The sequence below is a fragment of the Thunnus thynnus genome, chromosome 20 (genome assembly GCF_963924715.1).
Source record: "Thunnus thynnus chromosome 20, fThuThy2.1, whole genome shotgun sequence".
Lineage (NCBI taxonomy): Eukaryota > Metazoa > Chordata > Actinopteri > Scombriformes > Scombridae > Thunnus > Thunnus thynnus.
This window is the reverse complement of record NC_089536.1, coordinates 4,620,283-4,638,602: the sequence shown is the minus strand read 5'-3', so window position 1 is coordinate 4,638,602 and position 18,320 is coordinate 4,620,283. Positions and strand designations below refer to the sequence as shown.

Here is an 18,320-nt window from a genome sequence, read left to right as displayed (position 1 = left end):
CATGAGAATTTGTTTTTTAAGTTAATTAACCACAGAGGAGCATGTTTTTGGAAGTCACTTGCATTGGATTTTATTTAAAAAGCTCCCCGGGGATGCTTCACTGTATTGACACAGTGGGACCATCTGTCCATCTTAGCTCAAAGCCAAATCTGTTAACTCTGAGAGCTTTGGCACTCGTTCAGCTGGAAACGAGGGCACAAGTTAAAGGGTTTCCTTTCCTGTCTCCTTAATAAGAGCCTCTCTCCTCCTCAGTGATGCGCGCGGATCCTCCCCTCTAAAATCAGTTTCCCCCCACGGGCCGTCCTGTCCTCTAACTTTCTCAGAGATTGCAAAAAACGGATTAAAGATTAGGATCCGGATCAGCGGAGGGCCGTTGCATAATTAACTCCACGACGACGAGTTATTCCTCAGTCGCGTCGGATACTCCCGACTAAGTGGCACAACGTGGGCGGCGCGTTGAGGAGACGATCCGTACCAAACGCAGCGGCTGCACGCAGGAGTCAGACAAGCTGGATACGAAGCAGGAGGGATGACGGCGTATAGCTCCGGGTAACCTCGGCAGTAAACCATGCGTGTAAAAGGTGTTTCTGGTTCACTGCCAGCCTTGAGGGGTACGATAGTGTCCGTGTGATGGTGCGCGTCTCTCCAAGGTGGATTCAGTTTCCAGTCCGGTAACAGAAACTGACTGGGGCGACTTCATTTGAGTATTTCACGAGCGGAAAGGACACTTCATCACCTGGAGACCGGCTGAAATATCTCTTCATTTGATATTTTAATGGAGCATAACCTTTGATATCATCTGGACAAGCTCATTTAGGAGACCTGATCGGTTTCTTTTTGGCTACGCGCCTTCTCTGTTGACTGAAGTGACAATTCCAACAACAATTCCTTGGCACCGTTTTAAACAAATCGGTTGTCGCGACTTTTTGCTGGCACAATTAAACTCAAAGGATAGTCTCAGTGGAGTGCGGGGAAGGCGTGTAAAAAAGATCTTATCAAGTCATAAGAAGACAATTAATGAAACACATGAGAATTATGTGAAAAATAAAGGTCTGGAAATGCGTCGCAAATGCATCTGTCTGCTTGAGGTAAGTTATGCGTCTTTGCGCATGAACTGAAACACATTCTCTAAACCCTTTCGCTTTGGGTTTTTTTTTTTTTTTGTGGCATTTAATTAAAATAGCTTAATAAAAGCAAGTTGATCTGTCTTATTTTCAGGGATTTCAGCACAGTATAATCTTGATGCGAAGGGATTTAGCACTCATTTCATCCAGATGTCAGTTTTGGCCATTGCCTCCATCTCACAGCCATTAAAAAATAATAACCATTAAAAGCAAGAAAGGGTAGCCTCTTTCTGTAAACTAAAAGGTTTTAAGTGGACATTAATCTGACACAGAGACTTGTAGGATTAGATTCTTCCCACCTTCCACCGCCGGAGCTCTTGAGTATTAAGAATAATCTGATTCATATTAGTTCAAATAGGCGCTGAAGGTGTAGTCGGCGTATTTACTTGGAAACATTGAAACGTGAACCAGGACTTTTTGGGTTAAGATGGCATCAGAAAACGATCCCTGGTGACATGATTTCTCCTCTATGTGAGACTGGAGCTGATGCTGAAACACCCGGATTTGGGACACTGGAGATTTAAAAGGGTGTTAATGCAGCAAGTGCACTCCTCCTCTCACTTATTCTATTTGGATCACATCAGGAAAGTGAACAAAATTCACATTTTTTTCTAATCTCAAAATGCTCTTCTGAGATCAGTTACACATATATATGATGTTTATCCTAGTTGTGGCTCATTCTGAGTCCTACAGATGCAACAATATAAGGACATGTGCACTCAGCAGAGACATGCTGATGTTGATACAGATGCCTGAGGTGAATTACTTCATCTCCCTCCTACCCATTTTGTGAGGAAAGCTGCCGCACTAAGAATAGTCAAGAATCCTCTGAACCCTTTTTTGAAAATACCCCCCCCACCCCGCCGTCTATTTGCGTCCCCGTTATTGTGATTTAAGACCATGCAGACCCCTCCCCACCCCCACCCACTCAGTAACTCACATATCACATGCCTGCTAAGGTCAAAAAATGAGGCCCCCCTGATGAAATACTTATCGAAGTGTTGCAGCTTCAGATCACATTATCAGCAGTGCAGACTTGTTTTATCCCATCTTTGCATCAGGGGTCAGCTGTTCAACCGTGGACCAGTTTGACAGGATTTTTCACGGGGCGGCGCCATGGAAACGCAGGCTTCATTTAAGAATAAAATATAAATATAACAATATTTAGGATTGTATCATTTGTAAATGAGGGTTAACACCTTTTTTTAATGGTTGTTTGGCTAAAATATTTGGAGACTAGAGATACATTTATCCACACATCATCTTTCTTCTTTCAACAAAGCTTGAACAAAAATAAGTTAACAAATATCTGATCTGGTCCAACAGCTTAAAGTTGAGGAATTAAAACAATGTTCGAATTCACATGTTAACATTTTATTTGTAGTAGGTTTATTAGACTTAATTTCTGCAGCATGCACTGTTCAAATAGTTTTAATGCCTCCCTTCATTTTAAAGGCAGTATTAGATGTAACATTCAATGGGATTTATTTGGAGTAGGTTTGTGAAAAATGATGTAAAAGTTCAGATGTAAAGTATGAAGGTCAAAAACCTCTGCTTTCATCTCATTAGTAATTTTAATACTCATTTGGCTGAAAAAAGACTCACTTGGAGACCAGAGACGTACTTTATCGGTTAACCACGTACAGTAAACAGCAGCCTGCTTCATTTACAGTTGATTGAAAGTTCTGTTGTTGTTGTTGTTTAATGGCATCAACACACCATTTATATTAGACTGTCATCAATTGGTATTTGTGAAGAACAAATCTGTCCAACAGGCTAAAGTTGTGGTAGATTTTTAGACTTAATTTCAGCAGCGTTCACTCTTGGTTTTAGCAGCGAAGGCAGCTTTAGATGTAAAAAATGTTGTATTAAATGGGATTTATTTTGTTATCTACAGCAGATTTGTGAAAGATTCTGTAAAAAGTTTGAGTGTAAACTGTGAAAGTCAGAACTAAATTAGCAGATTAGCAAGTGAGGTCTAACAAATAAAAACTGAGTCACTTGGAAGCTGGAGACATACTTTATTGATTATCCACACATCATAAACAGCGGCCTTCATTCATGGTTGATTGAAAGTTCTGTTGTCGTTGTCGTAGAAACAAAATGGCACCAACATACCGTTTCAGTTCAACCTATTTGTGAAGAATCAGAATCAGCTTTGTTGGCCAAGTATGTTCACACATGCAAGGAATTTGACTCCGGTTTTCTGGAGGCTCTCGATGTGCTTCACAACAAGAACTCCGGAGATACACATGAACGTACAGCCACAACAAGGCTGAACAAAGACAAGCAAGCACAAATCTGTTTTGGTCCGACAGGATAAAGCTGTGGAATTAAAACAAAAAGTCAGAATTCAAATAAAATTCCATTTCTGACAGGTTTATTAGACTTAATTCCAGCAGCGTGCAGTGTTCAAACAACACGCTTTTAACGCTTCTCTAAGTTTTGAGAGTTAGTTTTGATGAAAACCATGATAGTCAGAACTTCAGCTTTCATCAGGGAGCCAGATATACTCGCTGCAAGGCTGGAATTGGCAGCTATTTGCTTACCGCTGGTTTAAATCGTGGCTGTCAGTTGTTGAGCTTTAATTAAGTGGAAAGAAGTGGGCAGTCAGGATGTTACTGTACGCTGATACCTGCTCGAGCTTCACCGAGCGTGAAACAGATGCAGCAATGCATCAGGAAAACCCTTCTTTGAAATCTGGGGCAGACTAGCATTTTAAATGATGGGACTACATCCACTACTGCTGTAATCATCAGGTATGAATGCGCCCTTTTACACCAGAATGACACATCTAATTACACGTTTTTCAAAAAAGCACAAGTGAGGAATTTTAAAGAATGTAAAGTGAACCTTTTCTGTCTGAGAAATGTGAAATATTTACCATTTCAGATGCATTATTAATAGGAATGTTTTATTTAAAGAGGAAATGAAACATCGGCTGTATAGGTAATAGTAGCCGGCATCTCGTGTCCACAGGGAACAGTCTTCTCAAGGACAGCTGCCCCGAGATCTAACCTACTTTGGGGTCAATTAGAGAGGCCGGTCTAGCCCAAACAAAAACTAAACTGATGACATTTAACAATTTGTGGTCTTTTCTGCCTCTCGAAAAATGGCACTGACAGCTGCCGCATGTGTGCCAGCAGCGGATCGGTGGTTTCCAGATGTCAGCGGTATAACATGCAGCACAATACACAAATTCACTGGGTCCCTTTTTTTTTAAGTGTTGCCAACCCCCCTGGTTTGGAGAGTGTCCAGCAGTCAGTCATCCAGGAGGCCTGAATAAAATCCAGTTGAGATCAAAGCGTGTGCATGAAATAATAATCCGCACAATAAATTCCACTCTGCTGTCATTTAACAAAAACCCTCCATATAATAAGAGGTTCTCACCTTTTTCATCACGGTGGTGTAACTGGAGCAGATGATATCTTATATTGTTATTGTGGTAGAAATAAGCAAAAAAAACAACAAAAAAAAACCCAGCAGATACAGGCGCAAAACCTCTTCTGAGCTTCCTTCTGTAGATTTATAATTATGTGCATTATTCAATGTTTCTGCAAACTAGGCTAACAGCAACACCCGCTGCACAAGCGGAAAAATATTTTGAATTTACATTACAGCCCTTTAAGAAGGCAGTTAGTAATTTCTTAGCCTCTATATTATATTGAATCCTTGTATCTGTAAACATCAAAGCCTGTTGACGAGAGAGAAGTGATTACAAACTACAAAGTGCTCCAAATTAGGAGTGCTGCATCAGGCGAGAGGAGTTGTTAATACATGCATCGTCTGCTCAAGGGCACAGAGAGTCATTCAGTTTCAGATTCAGCAGAACCTCCTCTACTGTACATGAGGGGATTAAACGGGCATGTAAGAAACACCAGGACGGTCAGATAGTGTTACTTTAAGGATGGCGATTTTCTGTATTTTTCTTATTGCCAACAAATCTCATCTGCAGAGCCAAACCAACACTGAATTGATCTACTTAGAAGTATTGTGTGTGTATCCAAAGCCAGATATTCCTCTGTGCTGTAGAGCTCCATCTTTTAACGTCACGCATGTTAGAATTTGATTCATTGATTGATCCTGACCTTTGTGACTTCTCTCTTTTTGCAGGTGTGTGCCATCATAAGCCTTCTGCCTTCAGGCTCTTTAGCAGATCTGACATGTGAAGCTCTGCTAATGCTATCAGGGAATGTCTCATGTAAGTTGAGGACAAACATCAGCTGCATTTTTTTTTTTTTACTACATGTGTTACAAGCTTTTAAAAAGACAGAAAGGAGTGTTGAAAGTTGCTTCAACGTTACTTTACTTGTAAGATTGAATTGATTTTCAGTCTTTTCCATCTCATGACCATAACCGCTAAATGCCAAACACTCACCCTGAATCACAACTTTCCTCTTGTGGATATTGGCAAAATGCCTTTTCTTATTATTCTGTTTCCGTGTAGACCTCACAAGTACAGTAATAGTTGGCTATTGAACACTTGAAACCGCAGCACACATACTCACAGAACACACACACACACACACAACTGTGCACGCATGCACAGGAATGATCCTCATGTGATTCGCCGCTGGTTATGTTCAAATTTGTCCCAGGTAGAGTAATAACAATGCTGTCTGGGCTGTGTTATTATATTATTATGCTGTCACACGCTCACTGATAACTGCAGCTGGATGGATCTGTAGGATCAAGTTTCAAGTAAATAATAATTACATTATGAGTAGATCTGATTTTTTTTTTCAGTTAGTTGTTTAATAGTGAAAAATCTCCGTTACAATTTTATTTTTATTCCATTATAATAAAATAGATAAACAGGAAACCCTTCGATTATGAAATTAAATTTTCATTTGATTGACTGATTGATTACTTATTTCAGCTCTAGTGTCAAGTATTAAAAATGGTCATTTAATGATCGATCACATTGGTCAGGCTTGTTTACTTTGATCAGATATTTCCTGAAAATATGAAGACTGAATAAATAAGAAAGACTCAACTAACTTTAGACTATTTTCTATTTGGCCAAAGTTCTCTATTAAACACTGATAAATTGAGCAGGACTGCAACTAATGATTATTTTTATTATCGATTAATTTGTTATTAATATATAACTGTGAAAAAACTTTGCTTTGTTTCCCAAAAACCAAAGGTGATGTCCACAGATGTCTGTTATTTTGTCCCGACCAACAATCCACAACCCAAAATTATTAAGTTTACTGTCGTAGAGGATTAAAGAAACCAGAAAATATTCACATTTGAGAAGCTGGAATCAGAGAATGTAAAATATCAAAGAGTATTGTTTTCACCAAAACTCCAAAACTTGGGCATAGAAAATGTTTGAAATAAAACCCAGTCCTAGTGATGACTGAGTTATGATGGGAGTAATAAGTCCTCCAGAGGAAAAGATAAAACACTTGTTGCCTTCAAAAACATCCCAGTATGACATAAAACTGCAGAAAAACTACTTGGTTAAAGGGGAACTTGCAAGAGACAGACTTTAAAAAGAATTGTTAAACAAAGCAGCAGAGGCCAAGATACCTTGACTTTTAGTCCCTAGTTTGGGTTTAGTTCCAAAAATGTTTTATCCTGGGTGTTATGGAGCTTTACAGCGAGTTTCAGCTCCTTGTTTAACTGTTCTCTCTCAGCGCTCTCATAGCATCGTTTTCAACTGCAGTAGGCAGCTGTTTTCTGAGAAAAAGCTTTAAAAAGCCACTGTAAACTACCTGCTCAGCACCAAATGACAAACAGACACAGTTAGCTGTACATAGTTAGCTGGTGAACATAGTGGAGCGTTTAGCGGTTAAAGAGCCAGATATTTCCCTCAGGAGTTGGTAGAGAGCAAAAACAGAGCTGAAAGAGAGTGAAACTTGGACTTAAATTCACCAGGTGGACAAAAACACGACTCCAAATGAATGATAACGTTGCTCCGTAACTGATGGATGTGGAAAATAAGCAACTGTTTGCTAACAAGTCCAACATATCAACTTAAAAAATGATGATATGACAGTGTTGTTGTTTCAGCTGTTAACAAGTGGCCAATAAGATCATTGTAGGTTTTAAAGGAAGAGCTACTCGGTTAAGGTTAGGGAAAGATTATTATTTGGGTTAAAAGAAAGATATATGCTGACAGGCTGTTGGTAGGAGACAAGATACAAACAGCGGTCTGATGAGTCAAAGTCACACATTGTTGACCCAACCATCCACCACTACTGTGGTTTTGTGGCTTTATAACAACATCATGAAACTTCTGCTTTCTATTCCTGACAGACAAGAGTCCAACAAACAACCAAAACTACCATTTTCTGAAGAGGACAGTATGAAAAAGTGCTTACTTCAAATAACACTACAAAATGGTGTGCAAACATTGATTAAAAACATCTGAAAGCATTAGAATTAAGCGTCAACTTTGCCCTCGATTTCCGCATCTCCTTATCTGAATCGTCTTGAGTTATTGCAGAAATAATAGCATGGCCCTGGGGGCATGTCTAGATTCATATTTGCTGCTATCGTCCTGTTATTGCTCGAGGAAAGGTCTGTCACCAGTGTTTACCGTTGCCCTTTAATGTTCACCCTTTGTAGCTGTTAAGCTGAATCTAATGAGATTTTCATAGCCTTCTTTTAAACTGTGCAAACAAGGATTAAGGTGCGGTTATTGATGAGACTCTCTCTTTCTCTCTGGATTTCAGTACAGTCCCTGGCCATCTCCTGGAACCAAACCCTGAGCAATGCCACAGGTCAGTGGAGCGGTGAGTTGGACACGTTGCTCTTCTCAGATGTGTGAAACTGATTCCCTACGCAGTTACTACAAAGCAGAGTTGTTGTGGGATACCCCACGAGGGAAACAAGTTTGATCTGAACTCAGATTATGAGGACTAACATCAAAGACGAGAACAATGCTGGAAATAGACTTGGCGCGGTACCACAGGAGACGAAGCTCCGCACAGCGCAGCAGTAATCATTAGAGCCCATGTACACAAACAGCTTATTCAGCTCCACAGTATATTGCGAAGCCCATTGTCAGAATTTCAGCGTGGCTATATGTAGTCCTGAGCCATGCCGAGAATGTGGGTCTGTGTCTGACATTTCTGTCCCCCCACGCTGCAGGCTCGGGAATCTACTGTGACACCTCTATCGATGGCATTGGCACCTGCTGGCCCAGGAGCAGCGCTGGCCAGATGGTGTCACGACCCTGTCCAGAGATGTTCTACGGTGTCAGATACAACACCACCAGTAAGTCCACACAAACACTGAGCACCTGCCAGCAAAACCAGAAACAATAGATTAAAAACAAGATTTAATTTCACCCCCCCCCCGCCCCCCGCCCCACTCGTCTTCCCCTTCGGGCACATCCTGTTTACATAATTGTGTATACAGAAATTAGCATGAGCATACAAATTAATGAGAGGCACACAAAAGTGTAAAAAAAAAACGTGTACACAAAGTAGGACTGCTGCATATAAATCACCACGGAGCGCCAGAATAAAGGAACTCAAAACATGATGTTCTGAAAGCAGGAAAACGGTGTTTTGATGGGATAACACCACAAAATTTAACCTTTAAACTCTGCTGTTCGAGAAGCTTTGAGGCTCCTTTAGACTGTGCGACAACAACAATCATGTACGTGTCAAATTACCGTCAACTTTTGTCTCAAACAGCCCAAAACTGCTGAGTATAAAGGGACCTTAAGTCTGATAAATTGATGGAAATGTTTTCACTTTTTAACATCCATGTTACTGGTAAGATATCATATTGTATCTGTTGTGTTTATAATCAATATAATCAGTCAAAACTACTTTTAAATCAAATAATCTGAACTACATAAATAGTATTTGGAGAGTCACTGTACATTTGTTACAGTACAGTATTGTGCTTTTAAGGAGCCCAAATGAACACAGAAACAGGGTTTGTTTACTGTAATCATTCCCTCTGTTAATACTGGTCATTAAAGGTCCAAAGCTCATTATAATTGTTTGTCATTATAAAGACCCTAGACAATTATTATAGACAATGCATTCACAGATATTAACATATTTTAAATTAGAATAGAATGATACAATCAATTTGGCAATTAAATGGAACAAAGTAAATAAAAGTAGCACTGAACACAGCACATACAAATAGTATATATACATACGTGCAAAATAAATCCAAATGAATAAAAAAAGTAATAATTCCTGTTCGTATGCAAAAATGTATTTAAAAGCTTATCTTTAGAGTCTTTTTAGTGCATAATTACCTTTTTCTTTCCCCAAACAGTGGAAGTATAGTAACAAAAAGAATGAATTTGGCACAAAAAAGACAGTAACTGTGAAAGATAATCTGACTAATTTGGACGACTGAAGCTTCATATTAACGTTAGATCCATTTTGAATACATTTTTGCATTAAAGGAGGGTTGTGAATATTGTCCCACATCACATGCACTGAAAGCATGTTAGGAAAGGATCTTTTAAAGGTGCAATATACGACATTCAGCCTGTTTTATAACATTAAAATAGCAGCAAACAGTTATTTGCTATGTAAAGATACAGTGGAGTAATGGCGACTGAATGAATGAAGTCACACTCCCTCTGTGTGTGTGTGTGTGTGTTGTAATATTAGCCTCTCTGTTCTTTGTTTTGATAGCCGGTACGGCCTCACGTGTATGTTAGTGCATGTGAGTCCCTCCGTGTCCTCCCCACATCCATTTTCAACATGGCATCCAGGTCACAAACTTCACTAAAATATGTTTCTGAAAACACTTTAGAAGAGGAAGAATCACTGCCTAGTTTGACAGTTTAATCAGGGTTTCGTGAGCTGTCAGATCAGGGACCACTTTTTGTTTTTTTCCAACTTTATTGAGTAAACGACAGGCACATTTGTTTTGGTCTGAGGTGCTGATGCTATAGTGTGACATCTAGTGGGGCTGAATGACGTATGTCGCACCTTTAATGTCCAGTATGACCAGGAGGAACAATTACAGCGAGCAAAACATGTTTCAGTGTTCACACAGATATAAGCGTTTATTAACATATTGGTCAACAACTATAACTCCTCCTGTGGGCACCAATACAGACAGAGCGTAATTAAGTTCCACCCACTCCGGAGGTGAAGACAATTCATCACTCTCCATTGACTTTTCATTGCATGAAGGTGCCTCCTTGTTATTTACACCGGTTTGCAAACAAGAACAGAAAAATACCTAAAAGCTGCTGTGTGGTTGGATGCACTACCAACAGAACTAACTTTTTTATAAGCTGCCAGACTGAAAAACTGAGCCTTTAAAAAGATAAAAGTATATACAGGCAATAAGATGTGAGACATCAGCAGGAAGAAAGGGTAACTGTGAAGTCCTGACAGTCAGTATGTTTACATGTGCAGCAAGCATTTTGTCACTGGTAAGTCAAATATCCAAATGTCAGTTTTAGGCAAACTGTATTTCTTTAAGTTAAACTGAAGCATTTTGACAGAATTCAACTTGTGTTATAGTGGAATACAGATAAATCAGACAGCTGTGCAGTGTTTTGTTTGCAAGCAAGCAAAGTAAGGGAAAAGGACGCTGAGATAGACCAACAATACTGAGTTTGTCAATATATAATATGTAATATACCTTTTCTTCTCTGGTATTATTATTATTATTATTATTTAAGCATCATATGTCTTATGGTACTAAAATAGTCCTTTGACGTGCTGAAATCGAATGTTTTTAGCTAGCTATTTGTTAGCGTTTCAGCTCTTGGTTGCATATTATGAGTATGATGTGTTGCGCTGTCTCTATAAGTGGAGACAGCTGTATTAACACATAATGAATAGTATTGTTGCAGTAATATGAATTAGGTCATCGTAGGAAAAGTTATAATTGTGGTCCAACATGGCACATTAATACACTTAAAATATCTGTAACTATATCATAGTGTAATATAAGGCATGTATACTGCTTATAAATGTTAAATTGTAAAGTAATCTCCTACCTCAGTTTCTTTATATGGTCAAACTAAAAACTAAACTAAAAACTAAAATTTGTTCCTAAAAGGGAAACATTTATATTTTATATTTATCAGGAACTCCATGGGAATACTGTTGTTTTTCTCTTCACTAAAGGTCCTCGAAGTCCAAATTATATTGAGATATTTATTGCTGCTCTGTTTGGCTATGGCAGCTTGTTAATTGGAGGATCATCATTGCTGCTGCCAATGTTGGTGTTTTGTCTTTGTTTTGGTCTGTTTGGTTGACCACATTTTGGATCCAGTCTAATTATCCTCGGCTCTATTTCCGGAGTGTTCTCAGGTCCCTTTCAGGTCAGGCTCATTTGTTTATTTATTTTTTTGAAAATTAATTTATGCAAATCAGGTTGGGATTGCGTTTTCCAGGAGTCTGTTTCAGATCAGACACAACACAAAAAGAGCCACATAAGCTGTCTTGTTAGTGTCTTCTTCTTATCTACAAACCTGGACACGTGGTTTGTTTGTAGGTATCTCAGCTTGCCAGTCGAGCAACCAAACAGGTTTTGCAGGTTAGATAGTAAAATGAAAACTGTAGCACTTTGAAACAGCTGAAAACCTGAACACCACTTTGTTTAGATGCTAAATGTTGTGGTGCTTATTCTTCAATATCACTGCTCACAAAATGCTGTCGGTGTTTAGCTTGTAAGCTAAATATTTGTTGAAATCGCCCCTGGTGACTCAGCTGTCAATCAACTTGTCCACTCAGAGCTGAGTGGATAAAGGAGCATTTCTGATGAATCTCCCAGGCAGAGCTGCAACAATAAGTCGATTAATCTATTAGTCGATTGACAGAAAATTAATTGGCAACTATTTTAATAATAGAATAATCGTTCCTGTCTGGTTCTGCCTTCTCATATTTGAGGACTTGTCGCTTTCCTTTGGACAAAACAAACAAATTAAAGCCATAAATGTGGGCTCTGAGAAGTTTTGAATGCCATTTTTTCACATTTTTTTCACCTTTTATAGACTAAATGTTTAATCGAAAAAAGAATCTGAAGATTAATCAATGATGAAAATAATTGTTCTCTACTCCAAGGGAACTCTTTCGTTCCTTTCAGTAATAAAATATAAACTAAACGCAGTAAACACAGAACATTGTTACAAAGACTGAAACAGTTAAAAAATAGAAGGGACACTTCAAACAAACACTAGTCGACAACAGAGAAGGGTTTGAGTGCATGAGTAGCGAAGACAGGGTGTTGACTGTGATGGTGGTGTATGCGGGTTGACGGAGTAGCGATATCTTGTATATATATATAGAGTGTGTGTATGTGTGTGTATGTGTGTGTGTGTGTGTGTGTGTGTGTCTTGGTGTGTGTTGACAAGCAAAGACAGTAGAGAGAAAAGGAAAGAGAAAGTAGATGAAATATAGCGGAGATGAGGTTCAATTTCAGTGGTGGGGGGTTAAAAAAAATCTCTACATATTCAATTTATCTGAAAATAACTTTAGGAATTTATTTATTTAACATTAACTTAACCAAGAAATCCACACTGAGATTAAATGAGTTCATTGTTTAGTCTGTAAACTGCCACAAAATAGTGAAAAATGCACAATGTGATTGATCAAATTGTTTAATCCAACCAAAAGTCCAAAATATAAACATTTGTAATTTACTGTTATATACATGTATGATAAGTACAAGCAGCAAATCACATTTTTGAGGCTGGAATAAAAGATTATTTGACATTTTTACTTGAATCGATTATTAAACTAGTTGCAGATTTAATTTTCTATTGATAGCCAAATAGATAGATAATAGATAAATGACTAAATCAGATCTAAAACAAAATATGTTACAGAATCAAACAAAAATGCAAAACATAAAATCACAAATACATGAATAAGATATAAAAGATGGCATAATAAAAAACAATCCAAGAGCTGCCAAAACCAAAAAAAGATAATTAAAACTTAACTTAATGAGACTAACACATCTAGACTCTAAAATATCTCAAACATCAGCTGCCAGAAAGACTTTTTTTAATTTCAGTTGGACTTCAAAACCTGATTTTTTTTTATTATTATTAAAATAGAGACTCTAAGCACAGCACCTTCAATTTAGCGTAGTTTTCCTTTAGAGTGTTTTTCCCTTTCAGGTGGTTTCAGGTCGTCCTCAGCACGATGATGAAGGATTTGACTTCTATAATTTATCAGATTCATGTTTAATTCATGTTTTCATTTAGACAATGTAAAAGAGTTCATTCACTTCACTCTCACCACTGTGATTTACACAAATACTGGCAAATTCAACACCGGATCACCAACATCAATCTTTATATAAGTGATTTTTTATCAAACATGGGTCTGTAGTCAGTGATGCGTATCTATTTAGGGCACTGCAGCACTCTGAAGGTAATACAAACACCACCAAGGGACATACAGTAAACACAATTAAGCAAATTTAGGCGATAAAAGCAAGTGTGTTTCTCGGTAATTTAAAGTCTAAAACCCCCACAGGACCGTCGGCAGTCACTTGAGAGAAAGAGAGTGAGCCGGGCTATAATTCAGCCTGAGCTCGCCAGTAATTTGACACTGCAAGGTTCATTTCACCTTCAGGATTAACGTAATCTCTATTCAAGCATAGCCTACAATACTAAAAAAGACTTCCCATCAGCTGACATTGCCAGCAAAGGTCATTAGTTAAAAAAGTGAAGATGAAAAGGTTCAGTATACAAGATGTTTAGGGCCTGATTCACTTTAGTATTTAGACTTACTGAATGTTAAATTCCTCCTTGGAGCTATGAATAACAAATTAAGCATAGCAACTTAAACCTTGCTATGGTGCATTTTTAGCATTCGTCTATTATTAATTGTTATTAAATATTTTATGTTTTTCACTGATGAGGTCAGAGGAAGAGCACCAACACCTGAGTTGTTTGTCCTTTCATTAGCCGAATGTGTTTGTATTCTGCAGAACGTATTCGTTATTTCAGAGGTAAACAAACACTGTGACCTTACAGACTCTTTTGAGACATCAATTTTAGAAGTGCTAATTTTCTATTTTCATTAAAGGCCTCATATTCATCACTTTGAGCTGAAGGTAGCGGGTTGTTTGGGATGTTGTCACATCAGGGACACTTAACACAAGGCTGTCACAGTTTTGACTTTTCTTTCATAAGCACATTATTAAGCAGCACTTAAAAGCACAAAAAGTCAAAGTGGGTCTTTGAAAGTTGAAGGAGGGGGGCGGAAACAACACATCACAACTGTTGGGCAGATTTGAAGTGTGAACTGGGTGTCATGACTGATCTGACATTTCAATTTGGGTCAGTTGGTGTTAACTGTTGAGAGATAAAATCATAGACTGGTGTGCGATGTTGAAGAATTCAATTATTCAATTCAGCAAGAACCCTAATTCTAACCCTAAACCTAACCCTAACCCTAATCCTAACCCTAATTCTAACCCTAACCCTAATCCTAACCCAAACCCTAATCCTAACCCTAACCCTAATTCTAACCCCAATCCTAACCCTAAACCTAACCATAACCCTAATTCTAACCCTAACCCTAAACCTAACCATAACCCTAATCCTAACCTTAATTCTAAACCTAACCCTAACCCTAATCCTAACCCTAATCCTAACCCTAACCCAAACCCAAACCCTAACCCTAATTCTAACCCTAACTCTAACCCTAATCCTAACCCTAATCCTAACCCTAACCCAAACCCTAATCATAACCCTAACCCTAATTTTTATTCCACACGCTTCCTTGTCAACACCTACTGCCTACATTACCCACAAGCAACTCAACAGCTGACAGTTTGGTCAAGAGATTCTGGTGTGCATTATGCTAGTAGTGGCTGATGTAGCCTGCAGCTGCTAGCCTCCAGCAGAGATGAGGAGCGAGCTACAGAGGTCTAGTAACCCCACTGCTGTCTAACTCCACACCTCCAGATGTTTTTCATTTTCAAACTTGTAGTCTTCAGCCCCCAACTGTGACATTACTTGAGGCAATTTATCAGATTTCACACAGCAGTTCCCTCTGGAGACACACAATGCTTCATACTACTGTTTTCACATATGCAGTAGTTCTCCCCAACACCTGGAAACACATGCTGATGCATAAAATTCCCCTTTAAGATTATTTTGAAGATATTTGATATTTATATCACATAGGAGCTGAATCAGTCATTTAAAAGTTAAAATGGTGCAGTGTCCTGTGTGTGATAATTATTTTATAATCCACGTGATGAGGTTTGAGGTCAGAACCAGTACTCTCTTAGTCTCAGTTCTCTCTCCTCCAGCTCTCTCTCTTGCACAATTTACAATCTTTTTTGCCCTCGTCTCTCCATCCACCATCTCATCCAAATGCACTGAACATAACGTTATTTAACCAGGAAAGGTAAATCTATTTTACAGGAGTGTCCTGACCAAGAGAGCAGCAGCACATTGAACACAGAGTAATGAATTAGATAAAATATGAAGAGATAATCAAGGATCACAAGGATAGTTTAAGATTGTTGGAATAGAGGCAATAAATAACAAGGCATATAAAAACAGATACAGATTAGATTAAAAGTTTTCTCTTTTTTGCACAAATTGCTGTGTAACCTACCAAAAGCAAACTGTTGTTGATTGGCACCTGTTTCTGTTTTGGTTAAAGAACATGTGAGAATTTTTGTTTTTTCTCCTCAATCGTCCCAATATTTGCTCCTTTCTGAGTGTCAATCAGTGTATGTTTGTGGATATACAGTAGTACTGTAGTTGTTGTTAATCTTAAAGTCTGGTGGCACCTTTAAAGGGGACATAACATGCTTTTTGTGATTTTCTGTCATTGATATACTGTTATGATGTCAAGTGTCAGATGTTAAATAGTTCCAAAACTTGAAGTGAACGTATGTAAAAAATGCCGCCTTCAAGTCAAAAGCCAGGGTTTTAGCTGCTCTGATGCTTTGTTTCCAATGTTACCTCTACTTCCTCCTTGTGATGACGTCAGATTGCCACAAATAGTCGTCCGTTGGTAGTCGTTGTCGCTAAGGTTGTTGCTACTGTAAAGTGGTTCCATGTGTTGTTTGCGTTGTCAACTCACATTTCGGATCAAATTTTGTCAATGTATTTGAGAAGTTTGTATTTCAAGTGAAGAATGAGAAAAAGAAGTGAAATCTTACTACTATAGTTTGTTTACGTCTGAAGCTGACCAGTCAGGACAGAGTGGGCGCATCGGGAGGCGGGCCTTAAAGAGGTAGGAGCTAAAACGGCCTGTTTCAGACAGAGGCTGAACTGAGGGGCTGCATAAAGGGACAGAATAAGATGAATAAATGTTTTTTTTAACTGTAAATCATGCAAAGATATTCCAGTAGTGCCCCACTACATAACTATAGACCTTGAAATGTGCATGAAATGTCCCCTTTAAGGTCTCCTTTGTGTCTACAGCTTTTTTTTTTGGATTAATACTGTGTGATATTTCAGGTGCTACATTCTTTATTTCTATTATTTCCCCCATGGGGGCCATGCAGTGTCTAATGTCTGCTTCTCCAATAATTTTGACACATTCCAGTGACAAAATGAAGTGACTCATTTAAACTTACTGCACATTGTGTTTGATATTATGAGAGATTTGGAATTTTTTTGCAGGAAGCACTTCTCATCCTTTATACTGTACAGAGAGATTGGATGTCTTGTGGAGGTGTTGAATCGTGTCACCAATAAATTTAAAAGTACTTGACAATAAAAGCTAGAACAGTCACCAAAGAATGTCGAGATACAGGCTGAACAGGTTGTAACGAATTAGTTTCCACTCAATTTCATTGTTAGCTGATTTGCTGCTACCAGGAGACCAGGTTATACCAATCCCTGTGCTTCTATGTACAGCTGTCTAACACGTTGTAAAGAGCAGATCTACTGTCTTTATCTATTTAAGTTTTTCTAACCCTTCTTTGTTAAGCATCTCAGTATGATGAGAAAATGTCTTGGACTTGGACAATTATAATTAAAATGGACAAAGGAATACTCTATATCTGTTATGAATCTTTCTATCTCCAAGCGCATTAAAGCAGTTTGTACAATTGTTGGTGATATGGTCCAATGCAGCCAAAAAAGATCTGCATAAGCTTCAGATTTAAGAGACTGCATGCTTATCTGTCTGTAAAAGTGAAGTGGAGGTATTGTGGATATTTATGTTGTACAAAGAAAAAAGGAGAGTTGTTGAATGCAGAAAAGGTAGAATTTAAAAAAAAAAAAAGCTTATTTGTGTTCAACAACAGCCAAACTGTATTTTCTCTCAATGATTACCTTCTTTAGAGATAAGACTAACCTTTAAGGTTCATGTGGCCTCAATTGCTCGGTCGTGTCGGTTTGCCCTGAACAACATCAGAGAGATTACCTGTCTGAGCATGTAGCACAACTCCTGGTACAGGCTCTCATAATATCACGCATTGACTACTGCAACTCCTTACTGGCAGGCATCCCTGCATGCACGTTCAAACCTCTGCAAATGATTAAGAACACAGTGGTGCATCTGGTCTTCAACCAGGCCAACCAGCACATGTCACTGTGCTGTTCATATCTCCTCTCTTCTGTAGTTACCCAGTGGTGGAACGAGTTACCAAACTCCCTCTCAATCTTTAAGAAAACACCTCTGAACACCTCCACACTTGATGGACTGAAAAAAAAAATCTGCTTCTATGCAATCTATGCATGGCCTCTGTGCCTGTTGGCACCTACGTCCTATCAGACTCAAACTTAGCTTAAAGGCACTTACTCATGTTGTTCTCTCCTGACGAGATCCTCGCTTTTGTCTCAGCTGTCAGATGTACGTCGCTTTGGATAAAGGTGTCTGCTAAATAAAACTGTAATTGTAAATTGTAAGCACTAGTACAAAACTAGACAAGTGACAATGGATAAGATACCCAGAACAAATATTTAAAAAAAAAACATTTATATATATGTATTTTATTATATGTATTTTAAATAGACCCTTCTTCATCATAAGAAACCCTGAATTAAATCACAATAAAACAGTCTTTCCATTATTCTATGTATGTGATATCACACAAAACAGAACAGCAACATAAACTGATAATGAAAAAAATGAAAAATAATAAATAGGCAGTGGAAAAAAACATACAATTTCGCCATGTTTGTGCCTTTTCAAATGTGGTTCAGTATCACTTGAACTTTCAGAAGAGACCTGAAGCATGAGGGTTCAAACAGTCACCATTTGATTTTGTCATTTTCAGGGATTAAAAATAGTTGAAGAGATTTTTAATGAG

The 18,320-nt window shown here is 38.3% G+C and overlaps 1 protein-coding gene across 2 annotated transcripts in view; it reads left to right on the top strand.

The window, feature by feature from the left end:
* Positions 1-284: 284 nt before the first annotated feature.
* The window catches only part of LOC137171792 (corticotropin-releasing factor receptor 1-like), a 71,311-nt gene continuing 53,275 nt past the window's right edge, over positions 285-18,320 (top strand). The window contains exons 1-4 of one of the 2 annotated variants that reach the window (XM_067575920.1): positions 285-1,088; positions 5,238-5,325; positions 7,811-7,858; positions 8,229-8,354. In XM_067575920.1, the coding sequence (XP_067432021.1) occupies positions 1,059-1,088; positions 5,238-5,325; positions 7,811-7,858; positions 8,229-8,354 (292 nt within the window). In that variant the 5' untranslated portion in view covers positions 285-1,058. Of the gene's footprint in view, positions 1,089-5,237; positions 5,326-7,810; positions 7,871-8,228; positions 8,355-18,320 lie in introns of both variants that reach the window. The other variant, XM_067575919.1, reaches the window with a different exon arrangement.